The sequence below is a fragment of the Schistosoma mansoni genome, chromosome 1 (assembly GCF_000237925.1).
Source record: "Schistosoma mansoni strain Puerto Rico chromosome 1, complete genome".
In the NCBI taxonomy this organism is placed as follows: Eukaryota; Metazoa; Platyhelminthes; class Trematoda; order Strigeidida; family Schistosomatidae; genus Schistosoma; species Schistosoma mansoni.
This window is the reverse complement of record NC_031495.1, coordinates 63438692-63462532: the sequence shown is the minus strand read 5'-3', so window position 1 is coordinate 63462532 and position 23841 is coordinate 63438692. Positions and strand designations below refer to the sequence as shown.

Sequence of the window (23841 nt, the reverse complement as noted above, 5' to 3'; positions counted from 1 at the left end):
CCCTCGTCGAGGAGCATAGGCCGCTCACCAGCATTCTCCATTCAACTCTGTCCTGAGCCTTCCTTTCCAATTCGTTTCAGTTTCTATTCATCCTTTTTATATCTACTTCTATTTCCCGGCGTAATGTGTTCTGTTGCCTTCCTTTTCTTCGCGTCCCTTCCGGATTCTGAGTTAGCGATTGTCTCGTGATTCAGCTTGGTGACTTCTTTAATGTATGTCCTATCCACTTCTAACGTCTTTTCCTAATTTCCTGTTCAGCTGGAAGCTGGTTTGTCCTCTCCCATAAAACGCTGTTGCTGATAGTATCCGGCCAATGGATGTTGAGTATTTTGCGTAGACAAAGCTAACCTGCCGTTTATAACATATATAAATGTCTTTTTCCAGTTTTATCACTTACTTGGTATATTTAAGTTAATGAATAAATGTTGATGTCACTTGCATATATACACATATCCATTCATATGCATCTACGCAAACTTACGTATGAATAACGTATTGACTTTAGTTAAATAAGTGCTCAAGAAAACTTCTATCATATTAGTTAGATATTTACTTATATATGTCAGCACAATTCTTTTTTGTCTATGATTAGTTACTCAAGGTGATTGGTTTCAATATTCAATCATTTTACTTAACCATAAATCAATAATGAGTTGCAAAGTTTTTTGTAGATATTGTTGTTACTAAGTTAAAGAGATTGTATATCATCGAATATGTTTAATTAATTATTTATTTATTTGAGCACATGAATACTGGTACAAAGGAGCACCAGATATATATACACAACAAAAATCTCATTTGATTTGTGTGAAGGATGTGATACTACCCAGGTGCCCAAACTGAAGCAGGTGGTTTCCCTGGGGAGCCACACCCGGAGCCTTCGACCTAAAGGTAGTGCAGGAGCATCGTGAGGAGATGCAGTCCCATGGTAGCCGGTGACCAACGATTGGTTCGTACACCATTTGTTCATTCAGCAGGATACTGGAGCCTATGTGCACCATCGATTTGGAATCAGGATTTTCCAACTCCCCTAGGTGAACTTTCCGTATCCACCAACCCGGTTAAAGAGCCGAAGATTCGCTTTTCGTCCTCTCAATTTTGTAAACAACAGCAATGCCACGGGAAGGCAGTGAGTACGACTTCCCTCGCAATGGCTGTATTCACGTGGCCAAGTGAACATTTAGAGGTGGGTGGACTTTCCTCACACTCGATCATATCAGTGCACTTGGGGATATTTCCAAACTTAGGTACCATACTATTGAATAGGATGTCTTCAAAATAGGGAAAACCACGGGATTCCAAGGATAAAATAAATATATTTAGTTGCATAATTCAGGTACATAAACATGCATTTCATTAATTACACACATAAGTGAATGAATACATAAATAAGGAAACTATACAAATCATTGTAAAATTAGTAATTATTATAACCAATCATATTGACATTGGCAAATTACATCATAAAAACAGTTTCACCACAACACAGAAATAAGACCCCAACACATACACACACAAAAACTGTTCATCATCATCAATCCACCTGATACACATTCAGTAACCACATTATTATCCCATAAATACTGACGACGACAAGGATGATGACAACAGAAAATCATAGAAAATCAGTCGATCCATCAACATACAAAATATGTACACAAACAAACAGACACATGCACACACACAAAAACACAAAATCAATATGACGATGAAGAGGAAGAAGGAGAGAAAGTCAGTTTATATGTTGTTTTTGTTGGGATGAGAAGGCGAAATCAGATCGAGGCTAAGAAATGAGAAGTATGACAAAATACATGGATTTCATTACTCAGAAAATGAAAACAAATCTCCTTCTTCATGTCGATCATGAGTTGATAGTCGGTGTAGTTGTCGTTGCTGATACTGTTGGGCTATTATTCACAGCCGTGTGTGTGGTGGTGTTGGTAGTAGGAGTGATGGGGATCGGAGTACTCGGTATGGTTGACATTGTCGTCGCTGTTGCCACCCCCTGCCCAGCTGTCGTTATGGTCGTCGTCGTCGTCGCTCGATGTACCGGATCATGAGCAAATATTGGAAAGTCATTAGGCACTGGGATCAGTGGAACATAATTAGCTGGAATGTCTTTAAATACATCCACAACACCAATACAATCGATGTTCGATGCCAATGTTTCACGAGTTTTCATCTCCCAATCAAGTTTCTGTACCATCATCAATGATTCAGCTTCATGAAGTTGTCGACAGAGTAATTTCTTCTAAATACGAAAATGTACAAACACAAACACACAAGTGAGTGGAGGACCATGAACAGATATAAAACAAAGCACTTGGTGTCGTTACACTCTCTACAGTACACACGCTACGATCAATCCGCAACGTCTTCACATACACAACCAAACTTCATCAGACAACCATAACACCCTAGTCACAGAGTCGTGAACAGAGTGTAGTGATTTCATCCATAGAGTATTATTACTGACTGAATTAACCTTTCATCTGACAAGTGACATAATGAGACAATTAGAAGTGTCCAAACGAGAAGGTCACTCGATCATATTCACAACTAATCTGGAGAACTATTGTACATCACTCGTTAAGAAATGGGTTGATTTTCTACGACGTATATATATATATATATATATATATATATATATATATATATATATATATATATGAGCATTTATGCATGTCATTCGGTAGGGAAAAGTACTTTCTCGTTCAATCATGTATTTTCGCTTAAGTAGTCAGGTAGGGGATCAGCATGTAGCACGTCGTGTATCAGTATCACATTTCGGACACCGCCCATCATAATATCGAAACACTTTATTTACTCATAAGCTTAACACTTTATATGGTAAGTGCTCTTTTATATAATCTCATTTCATCGTCAAGATGCATGACTTCGTCGTTTGTATCAATATTTCTATTCATCCATCATACCTGACAAATTCCTTCATCTTGTTATTTCACCGCAAAACAACTTCAACCATATTAATCAATCAATCAATCAATCAAGAGTTTAACTTTAAAACGTTCAGGATTATCAGGTAGCTTCACAACCTCCAAATAAATGACAATCTAATGATGCTTCAGCTCACCTTTTCATTTTGAAATGTATCGATAATGTCTTGAAGCCAACCGATAAATGTACGAGGGGTAAAACGATCACGTATATTCTCTTCTTCCTGCAGTAACACATCAAAACACATACACACAATTGGAAATATATATATATAAACGGATAATACAACAATGTAAAACAATACACCTATGATGAATAGCAATTCACAATCATAAACACTATTTCATGTGTGTCATTTTCACACAGCTGATAAAGTCCACAGTTCAAACGATCGACAAGTAAATGTCAGACAAATAAAGAATGTTGCTTCTATGCAACAACTACACAACAATACCACCACCACAAATATACAACTGCGATAACACTGTAAATCATCAATTAAATATCCACACTCATATGCGCTGTCTTCAGTTAAACCGTTGTAGTTACGTGATACTTTCTACCATCAGACGTCTCATACTACACTACTACACCGAGTGATCTGATTCCTATCTCAACAAAACAACATGCAACAAACCATCAGTATTCTTCTCATTCACAACATGTACAATCGAATACAGTGAACAATTAATTTACTTGGACAGCAGTAAAACAAAATTCGGTTTAGAAAATTATAATACACAACAAAATCCAGTTGCCAAAATTACACAATTCAACTAACTACAGAGTCACCAGAACATCAATAACAGTCATACACAACAACACAACACACAGTTGAAGAAAAATTTCAAAACAAGACAATCAGTCACAGCAACAAGAAGTCACTAGGACAACACTAGTCGCGATCGTTCATATTGAAGCATACATTGTAACTACTACTACTACTACGACTACCACTCATAAACAATTACACAATTCCACAAAAAACAAGATTAGTAAACAGAAAATTCAACTGGATAAATGAATCCGAATGTACTGTTCAAAACATACATCAAATACTTCATCTGCAAATCATCCATCAATTATCCTCTACATCCTTCATGATTTTTCCACTTCTCAATTCCTTGATAGTTTCCCTTTCTGATTTCTCCAGTTCAATCTTCCCAAGCTTTCGCTGCCAGACATTCCATATCTGACTACTGTTACATACTACCCACGTCTGTCAACACAAGTAGCATACACCACAAATGTACATATGAGTCAACAAACACAGCATATACGCCTACACATATTTTAAGCAATGGAGAGCAGAACTTCAACAAATTGTTCTCCGTTTTTCAGTCGAAGAAGGATCTTGATCTCAAGAAAGACCACAATTTCACAATGTATTGTGTCAACAGTAGTAACGAGAACAACGAAGTTAAGAAACATACAGAAAACTCCAAAAACCAAATCACATACAAACTCAGCTTTACAAGCCAATACATGGAAAACTAAACAAGCACACTCAACACAAGTCGATCATTTTGAAAACAATCTTCACTAACTCCCAGCACCAATACATAAATCTTGGCTTCACAGCACACACACGCACACAATACATACATACATACAAAACGAACATAGACCATATCACCAACAGATGATAAACAGAAAGGATTGACAACATCAACAACACCACCTTCCAATACACAGTTCCGACTAATATTACAACACATCACTGATTCATTTCATAAACTCGAATTATATGCACAATATAAACAAACAAACAAACAAAACAGAGAAAACAAATATACTACTACTATTACTCACTCGATTCTCTAATTTCCCAACCGGTGGAATATACGTCAAATCATTATAAGATAATATTGAACAAAACGAATATGGTTTCGATTGATTGGCCACTGCTAATGCACCACGTGTTTGAGCACGTAAAACAGCTTGTTCTGCACCCAGTTGTAAATGTTCCTACAAACAATAATAATAAAAGGCTAAAAAAAAGTCAGTTGAAATGAACATTCAGTGTATTCCAAACAAACACTTGTCATTACCATAAACATACAGACCTGAAATCAATTAACCATTATGAAAATTACAATTCAAATAATAAAAAAGACTGGCAAAATAATCCACAAATATCAACACTACGTTAATGCCATCCCAATTTCCTCGTCATTGACAAACAAATACTGTCTATTCTCTTGTTCATACAACAAAATAATACATTTCACATTCATCCAAACGATTTTTATGACAGTGGACAGTTAATTCCTTATTACTCTCGTCAACGATCTTCGTCAACTAACATAACTCCAAGTCACACTTCCTATATGTCATATCTTCTAACTTAACAACACTGTCGTCATACAAATTCACACACACACATACAAATACTGCTCAGATCACTACTAATAAACATTGACAAAATATTTCGCTTCCAATCACTTTATTGCTAATCATCCCCACACACAAACAAAATACATCCAACACAGTGAATACTAACACTCACTCGTTCTGATTGATGTTTCAATGCCTGAGCATAGCGTTCTTCTTCTTGTTCATTGAATAATTCCACAAATGTCGCTTCCAAATGACTCGGTGGTGACTACACGATAAACAAATAAGACAAACAGATTGATTGATTGATTGATAAACAACTCAAAAAAGAACAAACAACGTTCGAAATAACTCATACAATAAACTGCCTCAATGTTTATACGTCTCATCCTATCATTTAATCATTCATGGCTAGAATAACTACTAAATCGTAAAACACCACAATATTTCCGTTTTCACTTACTCATTCTAGTACATAAATTAACAATCAAGGTCACCCAAATAGTTAACAGTGTAGGCACTCATCCATCAGTGAGTGCAATCACATAACAGGTCATACAGCTCACTGGAATGATCAATTAGTCACTTATCATCAACGTAGTTAGGACCACTACACAAACCTCACTCACATCACCATACACAGCAACTAACGTAATTCAAAATATCATATACAAACAAATCAATTCATTTCGACTCAAGTCAATATTGAAACAACACAAAGATAAACGAATCGAATGAAGAAATTTCTTTTCAAATACATTCTCATCATGAATCTACACTAATGTATATATGTATCATTTACAGCAATGAAATAGTACTCATCGAGTAGTTATGTTCACTCAGTCAGTCAGCTACAACGTAGGACGAGGCAAATATATGCATCGGTCCAAGTTGCCATACCTCGTTAGCACAACAAGATGAACACTGTATTCATAGAAGTAGTTCATTTAGTAGTGGTAGTATATAAAAGATAGGTTGAATATAAGGATATAGTATAGGAAGGAGGAAAGTTATGAAGCAAGAGTAGTTATGTTACATAATAATTGTATAATAACACATTCATTACAAAATAATATTGAGTAATTGGAAAGAGGGGGACCATAGTAATCAAAATAATCATTCGAAAATTTGAACAGTTGCTGTATTGCATAATATACAAAAAGAAGGGACTAACAAAATATTTGGATGAAAGGTCAGTATGATTGTAGTTATGTAAGAATCTAGAGACGAATGTTGAGAATATGTAAATATACAAAAGTGAGATAAATTAGAAAATAATTTAAATATTTTTCAAAGGAAAGGGTTTCAAATAAGTTCAGCTACAAACTCACTTCTATACGGATATACAAGGTGGCAAGAATGGTTGTACAAGACTCTTTCCGATGTAAAGGTTTGGTTTATGAATATGGATTCCAATGGCTTCAGTAACATGCAACAGATGAACTCGTAAACCATGTAGCAAATTTGATGGAATATGGTAGATAACCTTGAAAGCTTTATTCAAGTCAACTTGATGACCTGTGTTTACAAAGTCAGCGAGAATAGAACTCTTAACCTTTCTTATCTGTCCTTTGCTTAACCAACACGGACGGTGCTCTGCAATGCGATGATGGACTTGCCGAATCGTTAGCCCTACATAACTGGCTCCACAGAAGTAGTTCAACTGGTACATACACATGGATGTGGCGAATTCAAGTAGCCTGTCTTTATTAACAGTTCTTATTATAGGCGGTTGTAAAAAGCAAAAAGATACACACTTCACAACGAACAATAAACACTTACGAATGACAATCATAAACTCAAGTCGCCAAATATCACACCATATTCAACCAACTAAAATTATAAATCATTTCCACCAAACAAAACAGTATTTACAACTAATACAAAGCCCATAATTATCATTTAAATACAACCAATACTACCACTATCACTACAAAACACTCACTCATTACTAAAAAATAATGCACAAAATAATAAAGAACTTACACGTTTCACATATGTAGCAAATGACAGTTGATTAGCCAATAGGTAATTACGAGTAACCAACAGGTAATCTTGATAACCACAAGGTGCTTTCGGATGGACCTTCACCAAATTATTGACAAGTTCACGTAACTGTTGAAGTAGTATAGTTGATTGCATCAAACATCCATCCATCAAAACAAACCATGCAAAGAATTTATAAATCTCATTAGTACACTTGTCATACATAGTCAAATTTATCGAAATATAACTCTTCAAACAGTGTTATTTCACTCAAAACAAAGCAATAATTATAATATTTCTGTTAACACTCTCAACAAACATTACACTATTACAAATACTACTCAAATGTATCCCCATCCAACAACCAACCAACCAGTCAACATTCATCATCACTAATACTAACTGACTGAAACCACTTACATTCTTATAAATAAATTAATATATTTGTAATCATACACTTACATTCTTGTTCAATTCAGCAGCTTTGCCATATGGATTTTGAAATTTCAACAACTCAACATCTTTACGATCTTCATCTCCAGGAGCAGACGGACAAAATAAATAACTCATGTCACAATCTGCTTCACTAGAACGTCCACCTGTCTGTTCCACTAATGACGATGATGATGATGGAGTCGATGTTGCTATTCCTGCTACACCTACTGCTGTTGTTACCACCGTCGTTGCTCCTACTTCTGAGACTGATGATACAACATCCACATCATTCGATCCATCCATATTCAATTTCGCAACTGACACAGCAGTTCCACACATCTCTGGTTTTTCATCCACTTCCATTTTCTTGCTGTTATCATTGTCAGTAGTAGTAGTAATAGTAGTGGTAGACGATGAAACAGAATGTCCTCCTTCAATTTCAGAAACACAAGTCATATGCATATCAGTAGTATCTTTATCAGTCAGCACTGTACACTGAGAACTTCCCATAGACACCTTCTTCTCTTCATTACCCATGTGACTGTCACTTTGAGAAGAAACAGTCACAGTTAAACAACCATGTGTATCTTCAATCACATCCATGTTTGCAACAGCATTTGAAGACGACACATTAGAAGATTCAGTTGACGAACCAGCATGAACAGTTGTTATAGGTGAATTATTTGCATTTACTGTCCCAATTCCACTACCACTACGACTCTGTTGACTGATATTCTCATGATTTGTCACAGTATCCGAACGAGAACGAAGTTTACGCTTCTTAATCGGAGTAGCATCATCCGCTAAATAGAAAAAAAAGTACCGTCACCAACGCACATTAAATACATTCTACAAAACTGATCGAAAACATTATCACAATCTCACTGACTTTATGAGCAATCAACGATCGCCATTCACAGATGAGTTCTACACTCTGGAACTGCCTTCATAAAAGATGTACGACTTCCTAACATAGATTCGAAGTTGTTATCAAGCCTTCCATCAATCACTTGTTTCTTTCTGATAAATACCACAATGAAATGTTCAAGAAAAATCAAATCTTACTCACTTTCGGTTTTACGCGAGCTACTTTTCTGAAGTATTTCACCACTTCAAGTACATCATTTTTACCTTGACAATTGATTCACACAATAGTTTTGTGTCATTCATTCTATGTGATGATGATGATGATGCACTTTTTAATGCTTTATGGTACCAAAGATTGGCTGACCAACTGAATGATGAGTTATAACATTTTTACATATTCACACAATCAAATACAATGTTAACTCTTTTGGCAACATAACAATGTGCATGTATTAAACTCGAGCTTATTACAAAATTAAACCATTCATTTATCCATTACACTACAAACATCAATCAGTCAACACGAATGCAAGCAAAACTATGAATATAATCTAGTTACTAGACCATTACTTCGTCGTCGCCACGTCTCATCCACTTAATACAGGGTAATTCATAAGTTCCAAATTACATAGTACTAATGACACATACACAAATCTTCCATCACACTCCTATTTCTACCTTATCAAATCAACACCAATTTCTTCTACAATCCATCACAAACTGTTTCCTGTCAATAAAGAGGAAATGGAATCAAAACACTACAAACACTGCACTAACAAAATGCTTACTGTGACGTTCCTTCTCTTCTTTTTCACGTTGAGCAGCTGTATGTGAACGTAATGTACGCCCACTACGATGCCGGTGAGTATCCTACAACATGAATACATGAAAAACGAAACAATCAGACAAGTTGAAAAAGATTCATACAAAAAGTAACAAATCCCATACGAAAACTGAAACTCCTTTTATGTATTCAAAAACAGTTCGTTCGCATCCTAAACCTATCCTGATAATCTCGTTTCATTATTCAACGTGATCAGTTCCACTTTACTTTCCTCATAATCTTTGTTTTCTATTACAACCCTTGGAACAATAAGCTTAAGGTAACAACCGTCAATAACCACACACTAGACACTGTCACAAGACTGACAATAAAAACTATATCGTCAACAACAACAACGCCAGCGTGAAACATTCTCATCACACAATTTTATTCTGTAAACCACATATGTTTACAAATAGTTCAAGCAGAAGAAAATTCCGTCTTCTTCACATTCAGAATAGATAAATTTCTCCCAAAAGTTGTTCTGATCAAAATTCTATCTACTTTCTCACCAATAGCTACATCTTACTACACTTCAGTACGCTCTGTCACAATTATAACATTCAAGTGACTAATGCAACTACGTACATCAACAAACATACAAAAACACGTAAACTCACTTTCGACACTTCTCGATTACCATTATTCGTATTATTATTATTACTATTATTTCGATTGTGAGTGTGGTTGTTATGATTACTATTATTATTGCCACTTTTTCCATGACACTCACTCGTCTCCAGAGTATTATCCACTTTCACCCGATTAGCATTACTTGCATTACTACGATTGCTACTCATCTCAACAGTGTTAACACCACTTGTAATATTCACACTAGTGTTCATCCCAGTACTTGTGGTACATGTCGATGGGGGAGTACAAGATATGGACAACTCTGTACTCAATTCGTTATGGTGTACATTCGTTGCAACAACATGATCATAAGACTGAGATAACTTCTCATGGTGGCTAGAATATTGATCGTGGACAGTCTCGGTAGTGCCAGTAGCAGTAATGGTGGTAGCACCACTGCCGTCGTTACCGTCGCCGATATTCTCCACGCTTGAACATGAAACTTTTTCAGGAACTGAAACGACACTCGTCGAAACGATAGAAGTGACAGTGACTCCAGCCTCCTTACCATCACTTTTGTTATTCACAGTCATCAAACCGTCATCAGACACACGAGGTTTCACGTCGCATTTATCATTCATATTCGACTCATTACTCGAATTATTCTCCACATTATTAATAGGACGAGTTATCAATCCACCACAAGTTGCTCCAACTGACATACACGATGAAGTCATTGATGACGATTCATCTCCAGAAGTACCCGAAGCAAATTTAATACGTAAAGGAGGAACCTTCTGTGCCGAGATTTCTTCGCCTCCTGATGACTCTGAATGGCATGATGTAGACACCTGTCACAGAGAATTAACAGAAAAGAAAGACCTCGTAGACATAGATGAATATAAAAAACAAAATAATCATCATACTCCGAAAATCATTAGGATACTGTCTAAATTATAGAACGTGACGAAATGGAAGCGAACTCCTTTGTAGGACTAACATTTATACATCAACTCATTCGCCGAGTACTTGTTTATGAGACGCACTCTTACAGCGACGGCCAATGGTACTGCCCAGTAGCCCGAACCCAAATGGGTGGAGCGTGATTTGAAACTGCCATTTAGTGTCTGAACGTCAAACACCACAATCACTACACCAACGCTCCAAATCTGAAGCACTATAAAATACAAATACACACAATCCCATAACAAATTCTCTTCAAAACAAACAACCATCACAAAATATATTTACCAACTCAGACAATCAATTCAAAGACATAAACTCCTTTTCCTTACATTCACCATAGTCGATATCGTAGAAACTCGGCACTTAAAACCCCATTACAATACCAAACACATATATATACACAACTCTATCATGGTAGCAAAGTATAATCATTTCCCCAACAACAACAGTAAACATGAGCTGTCACATATTCTTATCAACCTTATCACATTCTCATTCATTCATTCATTAAACAACCGGTGGTAACACTAATCAGAACTTGAAATATTGTATTTATTGTGACATGAGGTCTCCAATAGATGATACTGATACACAAAATTCCCGTATATCAACTCCAGTGAAAACACTGAAACTGAAAAATGAAGTTTATTGACTACACCGAATCGACCGTGTGTGTACATATTCACACACATACATATATTTATTTCTCACTAAATTAAGACACCACTGGGGCATATCACATCTCTCAGCAATAAAAGTCATTTCCTGGTTAACCAAGTGTACCTATTACTTGGCCAATTTCTGATTGGCTAATTCTTAACCAATCAGCTATAGCCGATACCTGGAGAAGACTCTAGAATCTTCTCATGTAAAACTATAAATATAGTAACGTATTTCTTATTGCACTTCTTACCTCCATTTATCCTTGTTATTCGGAATATAATTTCTCCCCTGTTCAAACGTGTTCTGATTTGGGAACTTGTCGAATGTATTGGTGTCCAAGAATACTAAGCAATAGGAATAACTGGGTCATATGAAGAGAAATTATAACAGTACTATCTACAGTAAGTGCGGTTACGAGACAGACGGACGGACAACGGATACTTGATCTATAACAGAACGAGCGGTTTAGTATCTAAACTATTGTTCCACTATTCTATCCCCAGAACAACTAAGCTCAATTACTGTTTTTAACTCACAATAACAAGATAGGGAGATGGGGGCACAAGTATGAACTATAAATTAATGGTTACAAAATCAAGATGAGATACAAGCCAACAATCAAAATGTACATAATCATGAGCTCGGCTTTGTGATTCATACTTTCTCTGTGTGTTTCACTGCTAGCTTTACCACTTATCCGCTCTCAACACACCCGAAAGTGGTTGAAAAGTGAATGTCTAAACCTACAATAATAACCTGACCAACACTCAGGTTCACAAACTCGTAACTCGACAGCTTCGAAAATCCGAAAACGGATTCTCAAATAACCAGTGTCAGTCATTGTACGCATGCCAATGCGAAAAAAATCACTCAATTACAAACAACTGAACTGACAAACAGAACACGCTAAATCGGTCAAACACACACACACATACACATTAACACCTCCATAATACTTCAACGACAGAGCCTATACACTAGACATAAAAACAAACAATGTAACAAACTGGAAACGGTGATTAAACATTTGACTACATTTGACTACCCTGCACACACATATACAAAAAATTTACTCAGCACATTTATCCAACACAATGTTAATCAGCTGGTTGTTAATTTGTACAAAATAAACACTCAAGAGCAGTTACGATTAATGTCATAATAATTGACTTACATGATTCAATTCTTCATCACCTGATACGGTGACTGGCTCACTTTTTATCGTCATCGATGTACCCATATTGGAGTTATGCTCATTACTAACATTGTCGCTACCATTATTATTATTAATATTCATTTGAAAATTCATGTTGTTGTGATCGTTGTCGCTATCACTAACAACAGTGACATGAGACGCTTCACTTGTTGTACAAATAATTCCACTTGATGAAGGAACAAGATTTGTCTCACAATTCGAAAGGGATAAATCAATCTGTTGTTGTTGTTGATGTTCCATCAAAGTATATTGACCGGCTTCTTTCGCAAAACGAAGCCGAAGCGGAGGTCCACCAACACTACCACAGTTATTGTTACTAGTTGTGTAATTGCTACTATTATTGGGAGCAATAGTTGTAGTAAATGCACTATTGATTGTACCTGTCAATGTATTATCGTTGTTACTATCCAAAATTATATTTCCACACTCCACAGTAGTTGACAAATTGGAAGAAGACAGTTGACGTGTGTGCTTTGATAGTGAATCAATACTACCAATACTGTTATTACTATTTGGACTAGTATTCGTATTTGTATTGACGATAGTAGTAGTAGTGGTGGTGATTGTGGTGATAGTAGTAGTAGAAATGGTAGAATTGGAAGAAGTTGACTTATTGAAATTGACTGGAGTACCAACACTAACACCACAACTAGAATGAACTCCAATATGGCCTGTTGCCTGTGTATTGGTATTATTACTATTATTAACACCAGATGCAGGATGAAGTAGTGAGTTCCCAGAATTGTTCACCGTCTCATCATTCTCATCATCTTCAAACGCATAGGGATCTTTCTTCACTAGATAGATATACACATGAGCACGTACACAAAGACACAGAGATCACAATTAGCCGATTATCTCAACAAACAACTTGTATGTTACTGTTATTATTATTATGATTATTATTTATGTACTACTATCATGCACAAACACATATATATATATATATGTCCCACCTTTTGTCTCTTCTAATAAGTGATCACACACTTGACCAGTGTTATAATGGAAATATTTCCAATGTGAAAACCACAAAAATAGCAACAACAATTATGATCGTATTTCTCCAAATAACTTCATATTTGACTTGTCATGAAAAAAGTACTTCATATGATGAACAATATGATCATTTACACGCTCACACCAACGTTACCACTACAGTAGACGTATGCGAAAACACTGAAACTATTTAAAAGCTAATACGAAGACTTTTACTTGCTTATTTATTGGCATAAAAATTGTTTGTATGCAACTGCTGGTTGTGAGTGTTTGCTTTCATCGCCTCCTCCCTCTCCTAATCATCGTCTCTACGCAAGTGTATGCCTGCATGCGCATGTGTATCACTAGTATATACGCTTATTTGACTGTTGATACAATAAAAGCAAAGAAACTTCCTAAACCCCTGACCAACAGATGAGTTAGTGTAGCTATGACTACTAAACACAACCCACACATACATCATCCAGTATATTTCATTACTTACTACTATTGTAATTACGAATGATAATTCTACTGCAACAGACATATACAGATATACAAACAAACACAACAATACAAACACCAAATAGCCAACCCATGCGTCCTACCTACTCCAAACAATAACACACAAACATAAACACATAGTAACAAATGACAACTTTATCTAGTCACTCATTTGTACAAACATTTAGACCAACTGACTGCTTGTTTATGCAAACAAACACATGCGCACTTCACAGACAAGAGATTAATGAAGGCAAATGCCACTACTAATGATAACTTAGCATTTGTTATCAGTGAACACTACTGTTCAAATGACATACAAACATGGAAAAACGTAAACACATATAGGTCATTTCCCACATATCTTTCATTACATCAATAGTATATACACTAACGCAAATGCAAACATTGAACTTAAATAAGCTGAACAAATTAAGACATTAAATAAGAAAGATTGGTTCCGCGAAGAGGTCTCTTTCCGGCAAATTCCTTTTCAAGGTTGTACAGTCCCAAATATATATACTTATTTTTGAGGGTGATAATAATTACAATAATAATGTCTCAATGAGTGAATTCCGTTTACTAAAATATAAAGATAAACAATATCCTAAAAATGTAGAACAAACATTACTTTCAGCTGACTGTTGGGTAACGTTAACTAGGCAAATACGTACAAGATGATACAGCTCAAATCTGACATCATGACCGTCCGACTGTATGATACGAAGCCATTAACCGATCGACTTGTGATTCATATAGTAGAGCTGTAATTTATCCCACCGGCTACTAAACATTACTTTCATCTCAACAAACTATTCCCAACTAACCACGGTCACGAGTAACCAATAGCACTGCTGTAGTTGTATTCATCTTGACTCTTAATATCAATTCATACTCGACATTTTGCTATATTATTCTTTCTTTTGAAGCATTCTCCCTACCTTAAGACTTTATCACCACAGACATATAATTCTAACGAATCACTATGTCAACCAGAAGTATGATAATATAAGTCGATAAACACGTCTATCAGATTCTACTATACCAACAACAAACAAGGTGTACACGGCAATCACATAAGTTCCCACCTATCTTTCGCAAAACTCAGTGGATAATAACTAGACAGTTTTGTAAGGTCATAGTTAAGGGGTACCTAGTTACTTATTATTCATAATACATCCATTAGGCATTATCTGATAATGGTGGTAATCATAATAACAATCTAATGAAAGATACACTAACCAGGACTCAGTTTGTTTTTTTCCAACACCAACATATTTGGAGCTAAACATCATAAACCTGTACTGCTATCACCTCGAAAACTAGTGAGTGAGGCATAACATTTGATAATCAAGTGAGACACCTTCATCCATACAACAATGAGTACATTTATCGATTCTCATGTATAATCTAAACAGTCTGTCAGTTAGTATTGATAGCTATTGTAAAATTCACTATATATAACACGAACAAAGATCGAGATCTGTGAATAGTTATTGGAATAATACACCATAATATTGCATAAAATTTACAACAAACGTTAAGCAAAACAGTTTGTAATGAGAAGAAGATATGTAGAAGCATACATACGTGAAAAACACTCACATGACTTTGATGAAGAGATGTGCATATCAGTTACGGATTTGGGTACAGACGGCAATGATGGACTAGATGTTGGATGGTTATAATGACCGGTAGATGATAAGCAATTCAAATCTAACTGCTGGTTAGTATTATTAGGACTAATATTATGGTGAGATATATTGGTAGTAATATTCAAACCTGAAAGTGAATGACCATCATCCTCTGAGTCTGAATAAATATTCGATGGACTTGCTATACTACTGTTATCTTTACCCCCACCACCGTGATGTTCAATGGAGCTGGATACTGTCGTACCAGAAAAAGAGGACATCAGATGTTTTGTACCGTGTGTATGTTGGCGGACTTTCAAATGTGATGATTTCCCAGAACCAGAAGATGCTAACATGTGTGATTGGTTAGTTTCAGTATGCTGAAAATATAAACACAATAACAATAAAGAATATCCAGCAAACAGTAAAACTTGACCAATTAGTGAAGAGATTATTGAGCAGTTTCATATATATATTGCGTACGAACTGGCTGGAATGACAATTGGTTCAAGTTGCCAAATTTTACTTTAGCGTAGAAACAGGAAGTTCAAAAGATGAAAAAGAGTCGAAATAATAATAATAACAATAGTAGTGGAAACTAAATACACAAAGTATGTTTAGAAAAGTATTAATTAAATCGAAGGTGAAAAGCATGAAAACTGAAACTCAAGATTTAGAGGAGAATAACAGACACGAAAAACGAAGAGGAAGATAAGCGAGTCACCAGAAACGAATGAAAGATACAAAATAATACTTGATTGTCCAACATTTACAAGATGTTGAGAAATGTGTATACATTCACTGGAACTATTTCGACTCATCACCTAGTTAACAAGCAACATAGACAGACTACAGTTGTCTCACAAATCGCGATCAAGGAGACTGAATCTCCCTGTATAGCTCATATCAATAGTCATTAACTTCATGAGTTGACCTTATAAATCGATTTAGTTGCCCCTAACCTATTTCTACCCCATATATATACTAACCTCCATGACACACTGGTGGTCAGTGGCTGATCAGGCATTACATATGCCCCAACCCTCTCACAGTCGATGAAAGTTTATAAACTCACCAACCGATACAACACTTAATTGTTATGCTAACCGCAACATTACCACTACTCACTCGGTGTTCTCAATTAACGACAGCGATGACGTATATACTTATAATCAAATAAACAATCTGGAAATAAAAATTATGCTCAACAAAGGGGGAAATCACTTTAATCCACATAATACAGCTACCACATTTACAAAATACTGTTTAGTTGACCATAATAAAGTAGATGGACACGACCAACCAATGTGAGCAACCATCTATCAAATGTACATCTCATCAAATGAAGGCCAGTCGACGAAATATAAGCAACGATCGTGTCGAAAGATAAAGGTTCAAGTTTGAGAGACAATGAATTTCTCAAATGTTGAACACACTCATCCACCTTTCTGTGATACAACCAATGGATGTAAAAATCCAACCTCACAACTGCCTCCTTGTCATCATCGAACTGTAGTTCCGCAATCATCTGATAATATAGTCCCTTAAGCGACCATGGTCTGGCCTCATCTCAAGTTTAAAGGCCACATAAATAAAGATGTCAGTCAGTAAGCATCAATGTAGAGCCTGTCACAGATATATGTCGGCCCGGGTTGTCATAGCATAAAAGTATCACCATAAGCTTTTGGAGTGTCTTTAAGAAAATATTCAAAAGTACAATTCTTTCGAGAAACTGGTCTGCTTGATAAGCTTCTGATATTCCTACGACACAATCCTTTTTACAAAATGTAACCTTTAAAAAATGCAGCCAAGACATACTTGTTTGAGAAAACTGGATACTTCAGGGTCATGACACAAGTCCAAAGGTTTCTCACCCCTATGGTTCGATAACAGAGGGTCGGCGTTGTAGTATAAGAGTGCTCGAACAATACGCAGACATCCTACTCGCGCAGCACAATGAAGTGCTACGTCACCGTTTATGTTTGAGATACTGGGATCAGCTCCATGTCGCAGCAAATAATCAACCATACGTGGAAGGTTCCGCACACATGCTTCGTGCAATACAGTCCAACCTACAAATTTAAGTGGAAACGCATGAAGAACAGCCCCTGTAATGAAATGAAGTACTAACATGCATCAGTGATCGAAACAAAAGTCCGGTGAACTGAGATTAATGATCAAAAACAACTAGTTACATTGAGATACTAAGGAGTTCTACCTTTAAGTGGTAGATTCCACGTCTAAAAGGCCAAGCTGTAAGACAAGTGACTTAGATCATATGACGCACAAATCGTAGATCAGTAGACAATAAAAACAGCCAATTAAGTTGATCCAACCTAAATGCTTGTTATATTCTGTCTATATACTGATCTACAACAATATAAAATATATAATTTATCCTGTATAACTTTAGGCTCTATACAGAAACACAATCACATGTTTCCAGGGATATAAAACACAATCTCCTCTTTTCTATCGGTGCACTTCCTTACCTGTTTCATCTTGCTCGTTTATGTTTACTCCTTCCTTTATCATTTGTTTGATTGAATCCAAATCCCCATTCTTTGCTAAACGAATCAAACTCACATCTCGAACAGTTAGAGGACGTCTACTATCACGTTTCTCGGATCCTGAAAATATAGCATAACAATTAGTGTGTGAATGAATACTTTTAAAGTAAGGATTAGAATAACACAAGGTTTCAAGCACGATTTATACTAACGATGAGTCCAATGTACGCAACAATCAGAAATTACTTTAATCCCTAGTGGATAGATAATAACCCAGCTAAGTAATACATTCATTAGATAAATCAATAGTCTAGTAATAATTTCGTTTGCAGTTTGTAAAAACCCTCTCACACAAACGGCTCATTAATTCAAATAGTCTGATATACATTAGAAAAATGCACCACAGAAGTAAGTAACCTATAAATCAGTTGATAAAATTTAGATAGACTTGTCGGTTTACCGTTGGTAAACTGCCCAACCCATTAAGAAACAGTTTCAACATTAATGAAATATTAGTAAACCAATATCACAAAAGCATTTAATAATATATAGTTAGAAGACTCAGTTCAAAATATACGTAATGAACACAAGTCATTGTGCTTACAACCAACACAACTTAAATGTACAGAATGCAATGCAAACTGGAGTTTACCCCCAACTCATTGTTTGTTTGATACAACATCTATTATTTCTGATTGGTAGTTTTCCTTGACATCTCATCTCTACACACTTGTTACGTGCAGAACTAAAAAAATTACTGATTATGTTTCCAGAAATGAATATTGCAGAACAGGTCTGAAAGAACAAATAGTTTTAAACAGGTATTTGTTCTCACTAGTAAACAACATATGATTCGATTCAGTGCTATATCAACTCCAATTGTTACGTATTCATATATCATGAAAAATCAGTCAGTCAGTCAGCAGAAACGTAGGACTTTGTGCGTACACATGTACATCAGTTCGAGTTGCCATACCACATTAGCACAGAGATGCAGTTGTCGATTCAAATCCCATAGTGGTAGAAGTGGTAAGAGTATAAGCAGTATTCGGAAAGATTATTTATTTTATTTATTTAGACACATAGATATTGGTACAAGGAAGCACCAAATACATATGCGCCTCACAAATCTCATTCGATTTGTGTGAGGGCTGTGATACTGCCCAGGTGCCCAGACTGAAGCAGGTGGTTTTCTTAAGGGGCCACACCCGGAGCCTTTGACCTGAATGTCTGATCCACAAGGCAGTGGAGCATCGTGGGGAGATGCAGTCCCATGGTAGCCGGTGATCAACGGTTGATTCGTAAGCCATCTGTCCCCTCAGGATACTGGAGCCCATGTGCACCACTGGTTTGAAATCAGGGTTTCCCAACTCCCCTAGGTGGACTCGCCTTGTCCACCAACCCGGTTAAAGCGCCGGACATTCGCTTTTCGTCCTCTCAATTTCGTAAACAACACCCCCACCACGAGAAGGCAGTGAGTAGGACTTCCCTGGCAGAGGCTATATATTCGCTGGCCATATGAGAGCATTTCGAGAGGGAGAGCGGACTCTCTCCACTCTCGGCCGTACCAGGGCATTTGGGGGCATTCGGAAAGATTAGGGTTTGAAAATGTTATTCAAGGAGTGCAATCCAGTGAAGTAAATTTGGAAAGAGAAAAAAGAAAGAAACATTAAGAATTCACTGCTAGCCACTATCCATCTCTGCTTACCATGCTTGTGAATTATCGAGGCAATACGCACAGTATGCACATATGCCAATTAGAGACTGACCAGTTGCAGTCCTAACACATCGACGGGAAGATTCAAACAAACAATACTAAATGAATTAACAATTCAGATTAGAATTTGGGAGAACACGAAGAGTGGATGCATTTGTGCCATTGCAAACGATTTTGAGCCATGTCATTCAAGGCCTCTAACCATCGATGATAGCAATCGATGGTTGGGAGGGAAGTTCAGTGGTATGAGTATTGTAGAGACATATCCATAATAAAAATGATAAACTTACACAACTGGATTACACAAACAATAATGAAGCTATGTGGTCGAGGCTGAAAGGGCTTTTGTGACCTCATCATAGCTCCAGAGACCAACTATTATGGAGCCATATGGATGAGTTCCTCTACCTTATGCATTACAACTTTGGAACCTTTGAACCTTCTCCTAACCTTGATAAGTCTTGGACCATATAAAAAAAGTGTATCCACTTTAATTATTTGGTTTTGTATAACATGTTTTTATACTGACTGTTTACTGATTGGCCGACATTGCTCAAGGTCATTGAAGATTCGTTCAAAGGTCGTCTATAAATTATGGTCTATCCGAGGCATGTCCATTATCTAGAGCGACACAAGTATTGGAAAGAGTAAGTCACTGGTACTGACTTGACGCAATAATACTTAGCGTTCCCAGATAATAATACCACGAATTGTATATGCCACGCTCTATGACATGCTTTAGGCCACGACCCAAACCAACAACCAATGAGTAGATTTACCGATATAATTTGTTAGCCTGTTTTCTTATCCATTTCAAGGTCAACGGAGCAACGTTTCGCCAAAAACATCTGTACTATATTTCTAATGATGTTGTGCTGTTAGTTGATCCCATTTAGAAATCACTTTTGTCAGATAAGTGCTAGAAATAACGAAGCTTACATTATCGAGAAGCAATCTGCGTCAATCGAAGAAAACGTACAAACAACATAAACACAGACGTCCATTAACGGCCCTTCGTTAAAAAACCGGTAACCATGTCATGAAAAACACTGATACAAGTCAACCATTATTTATAATCGAACTTACATTGATACCATAGGATATTAGAGATATCCCACGTTAGCGGTAAATAAATCCCCAAAATCAATAGCACTGTAAGTGTTCGACACTGGATACTGATCAACCAACGGTACACATAGACCTCAGGTTAATGAGGGAACAAATGGCGTGCGAATCTATTCGTGGCCACTGACTACCATGGAACTACATATTCTAACGTTGTCTCAATGACTTGCGGACCAGTCTCCAAGTCTAAGGCCTGGGGAGTGGCTCCCTAAGAAAACCACTTACTTCGGTTTGAACAACCGGGAAGTATCCCACCTCTTACAGAAATTTTGTGTGGCACATATAAATGTTGGTGCCCTTTTGTACCAAGGTTTGCGTTCAAATAAATAAGTGTAGGATTAAAATGGTTTGTGCTGCACCATCCCAAACATCTGTTGGCACCCAGTGGCTAATCAAGTGCTTAACATGCAGCACAAAGAAGATTCCGGTACACAAAATCTGATCAGAGCCCAGAAACTATACCGTGAGTTTCAAGTCTGATTTCAACGATCACTGATGATAGTTTGGTGTTATCATAAAGTAGGAATGCAAAATCGTATTAAATCGGTCTTAATTGACACTATCATTGATACCTAACGTGATGTGATACTGAGACGCACATTATATCTACGTAACTAGTCAATTCCTAAATGTCAGTCCGAATTCATTTTAGTTCAACTTTTAAAACACAACAGTATCATGAGAGAGACAGAACACAGGCTTAAGATATTATACTCTATATGCATAAGATCTCGGTGACAGGATATAAAAATAATTATACAAGAACTATCTGGTTGTACTGACCTTCTTGATCTCTAACCCTTTTTCTTTCGTCTCTCATCACGACCTTCAAAAAAGCTGCTGTTAATTTGTCAAAAGTTCAACAACCACAAAGTTGTGTGTGGATTTCTGGGGGCGATATTTTTCTCAGAGTCCCAACGTGACTTGTTTTATCTACTCAATAAGTAAGAAATAATAATGGGAGTTCACAGCAAGTTGAGGGTGAGCTTCTCAGTCCACCTTCTGTAGATTGACCTGCAAAGCTGACACAACCAAACGTTCGTAATTCCGACGCCTGTTGTTAGTATGATGTTTTGGTTTGGTTTTGCTAATATGGTCAAAAGCTATGACGGCATGATCAATTTTACAAAGAGGGGACAGGAGTGAGAGATTTTCGATGAGGAATTCGTCGTTTGTAAGTACGCTGTCCAAGCGCGACGGTGTCTGAATGTTTTTCCAACGAGTTGCCGACTTCACATTACCAAATAATCTCAGATCTTCAATGGGGGTGAAAGACTGAGGCTCAGTAGAGTTTCTACCTCTTATGTATGTATGTTCCGCGAAATTGACCTTAGTAAGATTGAAGTCTCTTAGAACCAGAGTATGACTGAATCCGAGATGGGGTGAGCGGGATAATCCTTCCAGCTCACGACTGTCCAACTCAATGTTGGCAGTAAGCCTTCTTTAGATGACATCTCGAGGTGACAGACAATTTTAATGAGCACCATACGGAATCATCAAGATTGATAAACTCTTGGTTGTGCACTTGATATACCTGCAGGCAAGATCGCAAGTATAAAGATACTCTGCCCCTCATTTCAGTTCTTCTATCATTAAGAAACAAAGATATCTCGGGTAGTGATATCTCCCGGACAGTAAACTGAGAAGATATCTATGTTTCAGATGCGCTTTATTGGCATCACTGAGTTCATATAGCTTGTCCATTTTGTTCGGTAAATTCGAGGTACTCATATATAAGTAGTTTATGCTTTCAGTTTGAAACGCGTGAGCTTTCCCGTCCAGTTCATCAATATGAGCCTCGTGTGAATGGACAGGTATCCCACCTACACAGGGTTTCTCGAGTTGATAACCCCGGTCTTTCCTACGTCTTTTAGTGGTCTTGACAGTCCACAAGTGGAATAGTCAGCTCCAACCTGCTCTCGTTCTTGATCATGGCACCATGCATCCTGTCTATATGCAATAGGACTCCAGTTGGCAACCGGCATGGTTTGGCACGAAGTGTTTCGAGAGCTGCAGCCACCATATGGGAGGATGGGAAGGTTGCCTTCATCAGCCGACGTCTAGAATCCCCGTCCTTCTTGTCTAGTTTCACCACTTGTTAAGTCAATATGTTTTTTGAGTTTCAAGGACTGCTTGACTAATTACCATTACCGAATATCAGAGTTTGAGCGGTCAGGGTTCGTGTTTTCTGGTACACCTTGCACAGTGATATTTCTTCCACGTAAGAATTCATAAGGGTACTCAGGAGTGTTTTGGATGAGATTGAGCTCAGAATACGGTATATCAGGCAGTATTCTTACATTCCCACCTGATTTCAGTAAACAACTAGCCAGTAACACATCTCCTACGTTGGCAGAATTAGTGAGCGTTTTGTTGCTTGAAGCTCTTTCCCCGAGTGAGTGAGTGAGTGACCGTCAAAGGCTCTATCTTGAGAAGTTCGAGCTTCTTGTTTAACTCTTACCAAAGCATCCTGTCATTTATGTTCTGTAAACTGAGGAGGAGGTCAGTGCTGTTTCTAAGGTTCATGATTATGAGAGAATCCTCGTGAACCA

General features: G+C 36.9%; 1 protein-coding gene across 1 annotated transcript; it reads right to left on the bottom strand.

Moving 5' to 3' along the window:
* Window positions 1-1298: 1298 nt before the first annotated feature.
* Window positions 1299-22109, bottom strand: Smp_126440 (putative ankyrin repeat domain protein; the record flags this gene model as incomplete). Its single annotated transcript, XM_018795164.1, has 14 exons — window positions 1299-2251; window positions 3095-3181; window positions 4771-4926; window positions 5468-5563; window positions 7282-7410; window positions 7744-8519; window positions 9372-9453; window positions 10027-10830; window positions 12783-13295; window positions 13467-13621; window positions 15909-16317; window positions 17756-18009; window positions 18430-18567; window positions 22073-22109. The coding sequence occupies 14 exons, from the start codon at window positions 22107-22109 to the stop codon at window positions 1862-1864; spliced, it is 4026 nt and encodes a 1341-aa protein (XP_018649504.1). The 3' UTR covers window positions 1299-1861.
* Window positions 22110-23841: the final 1732 nt, after the last annotated feature.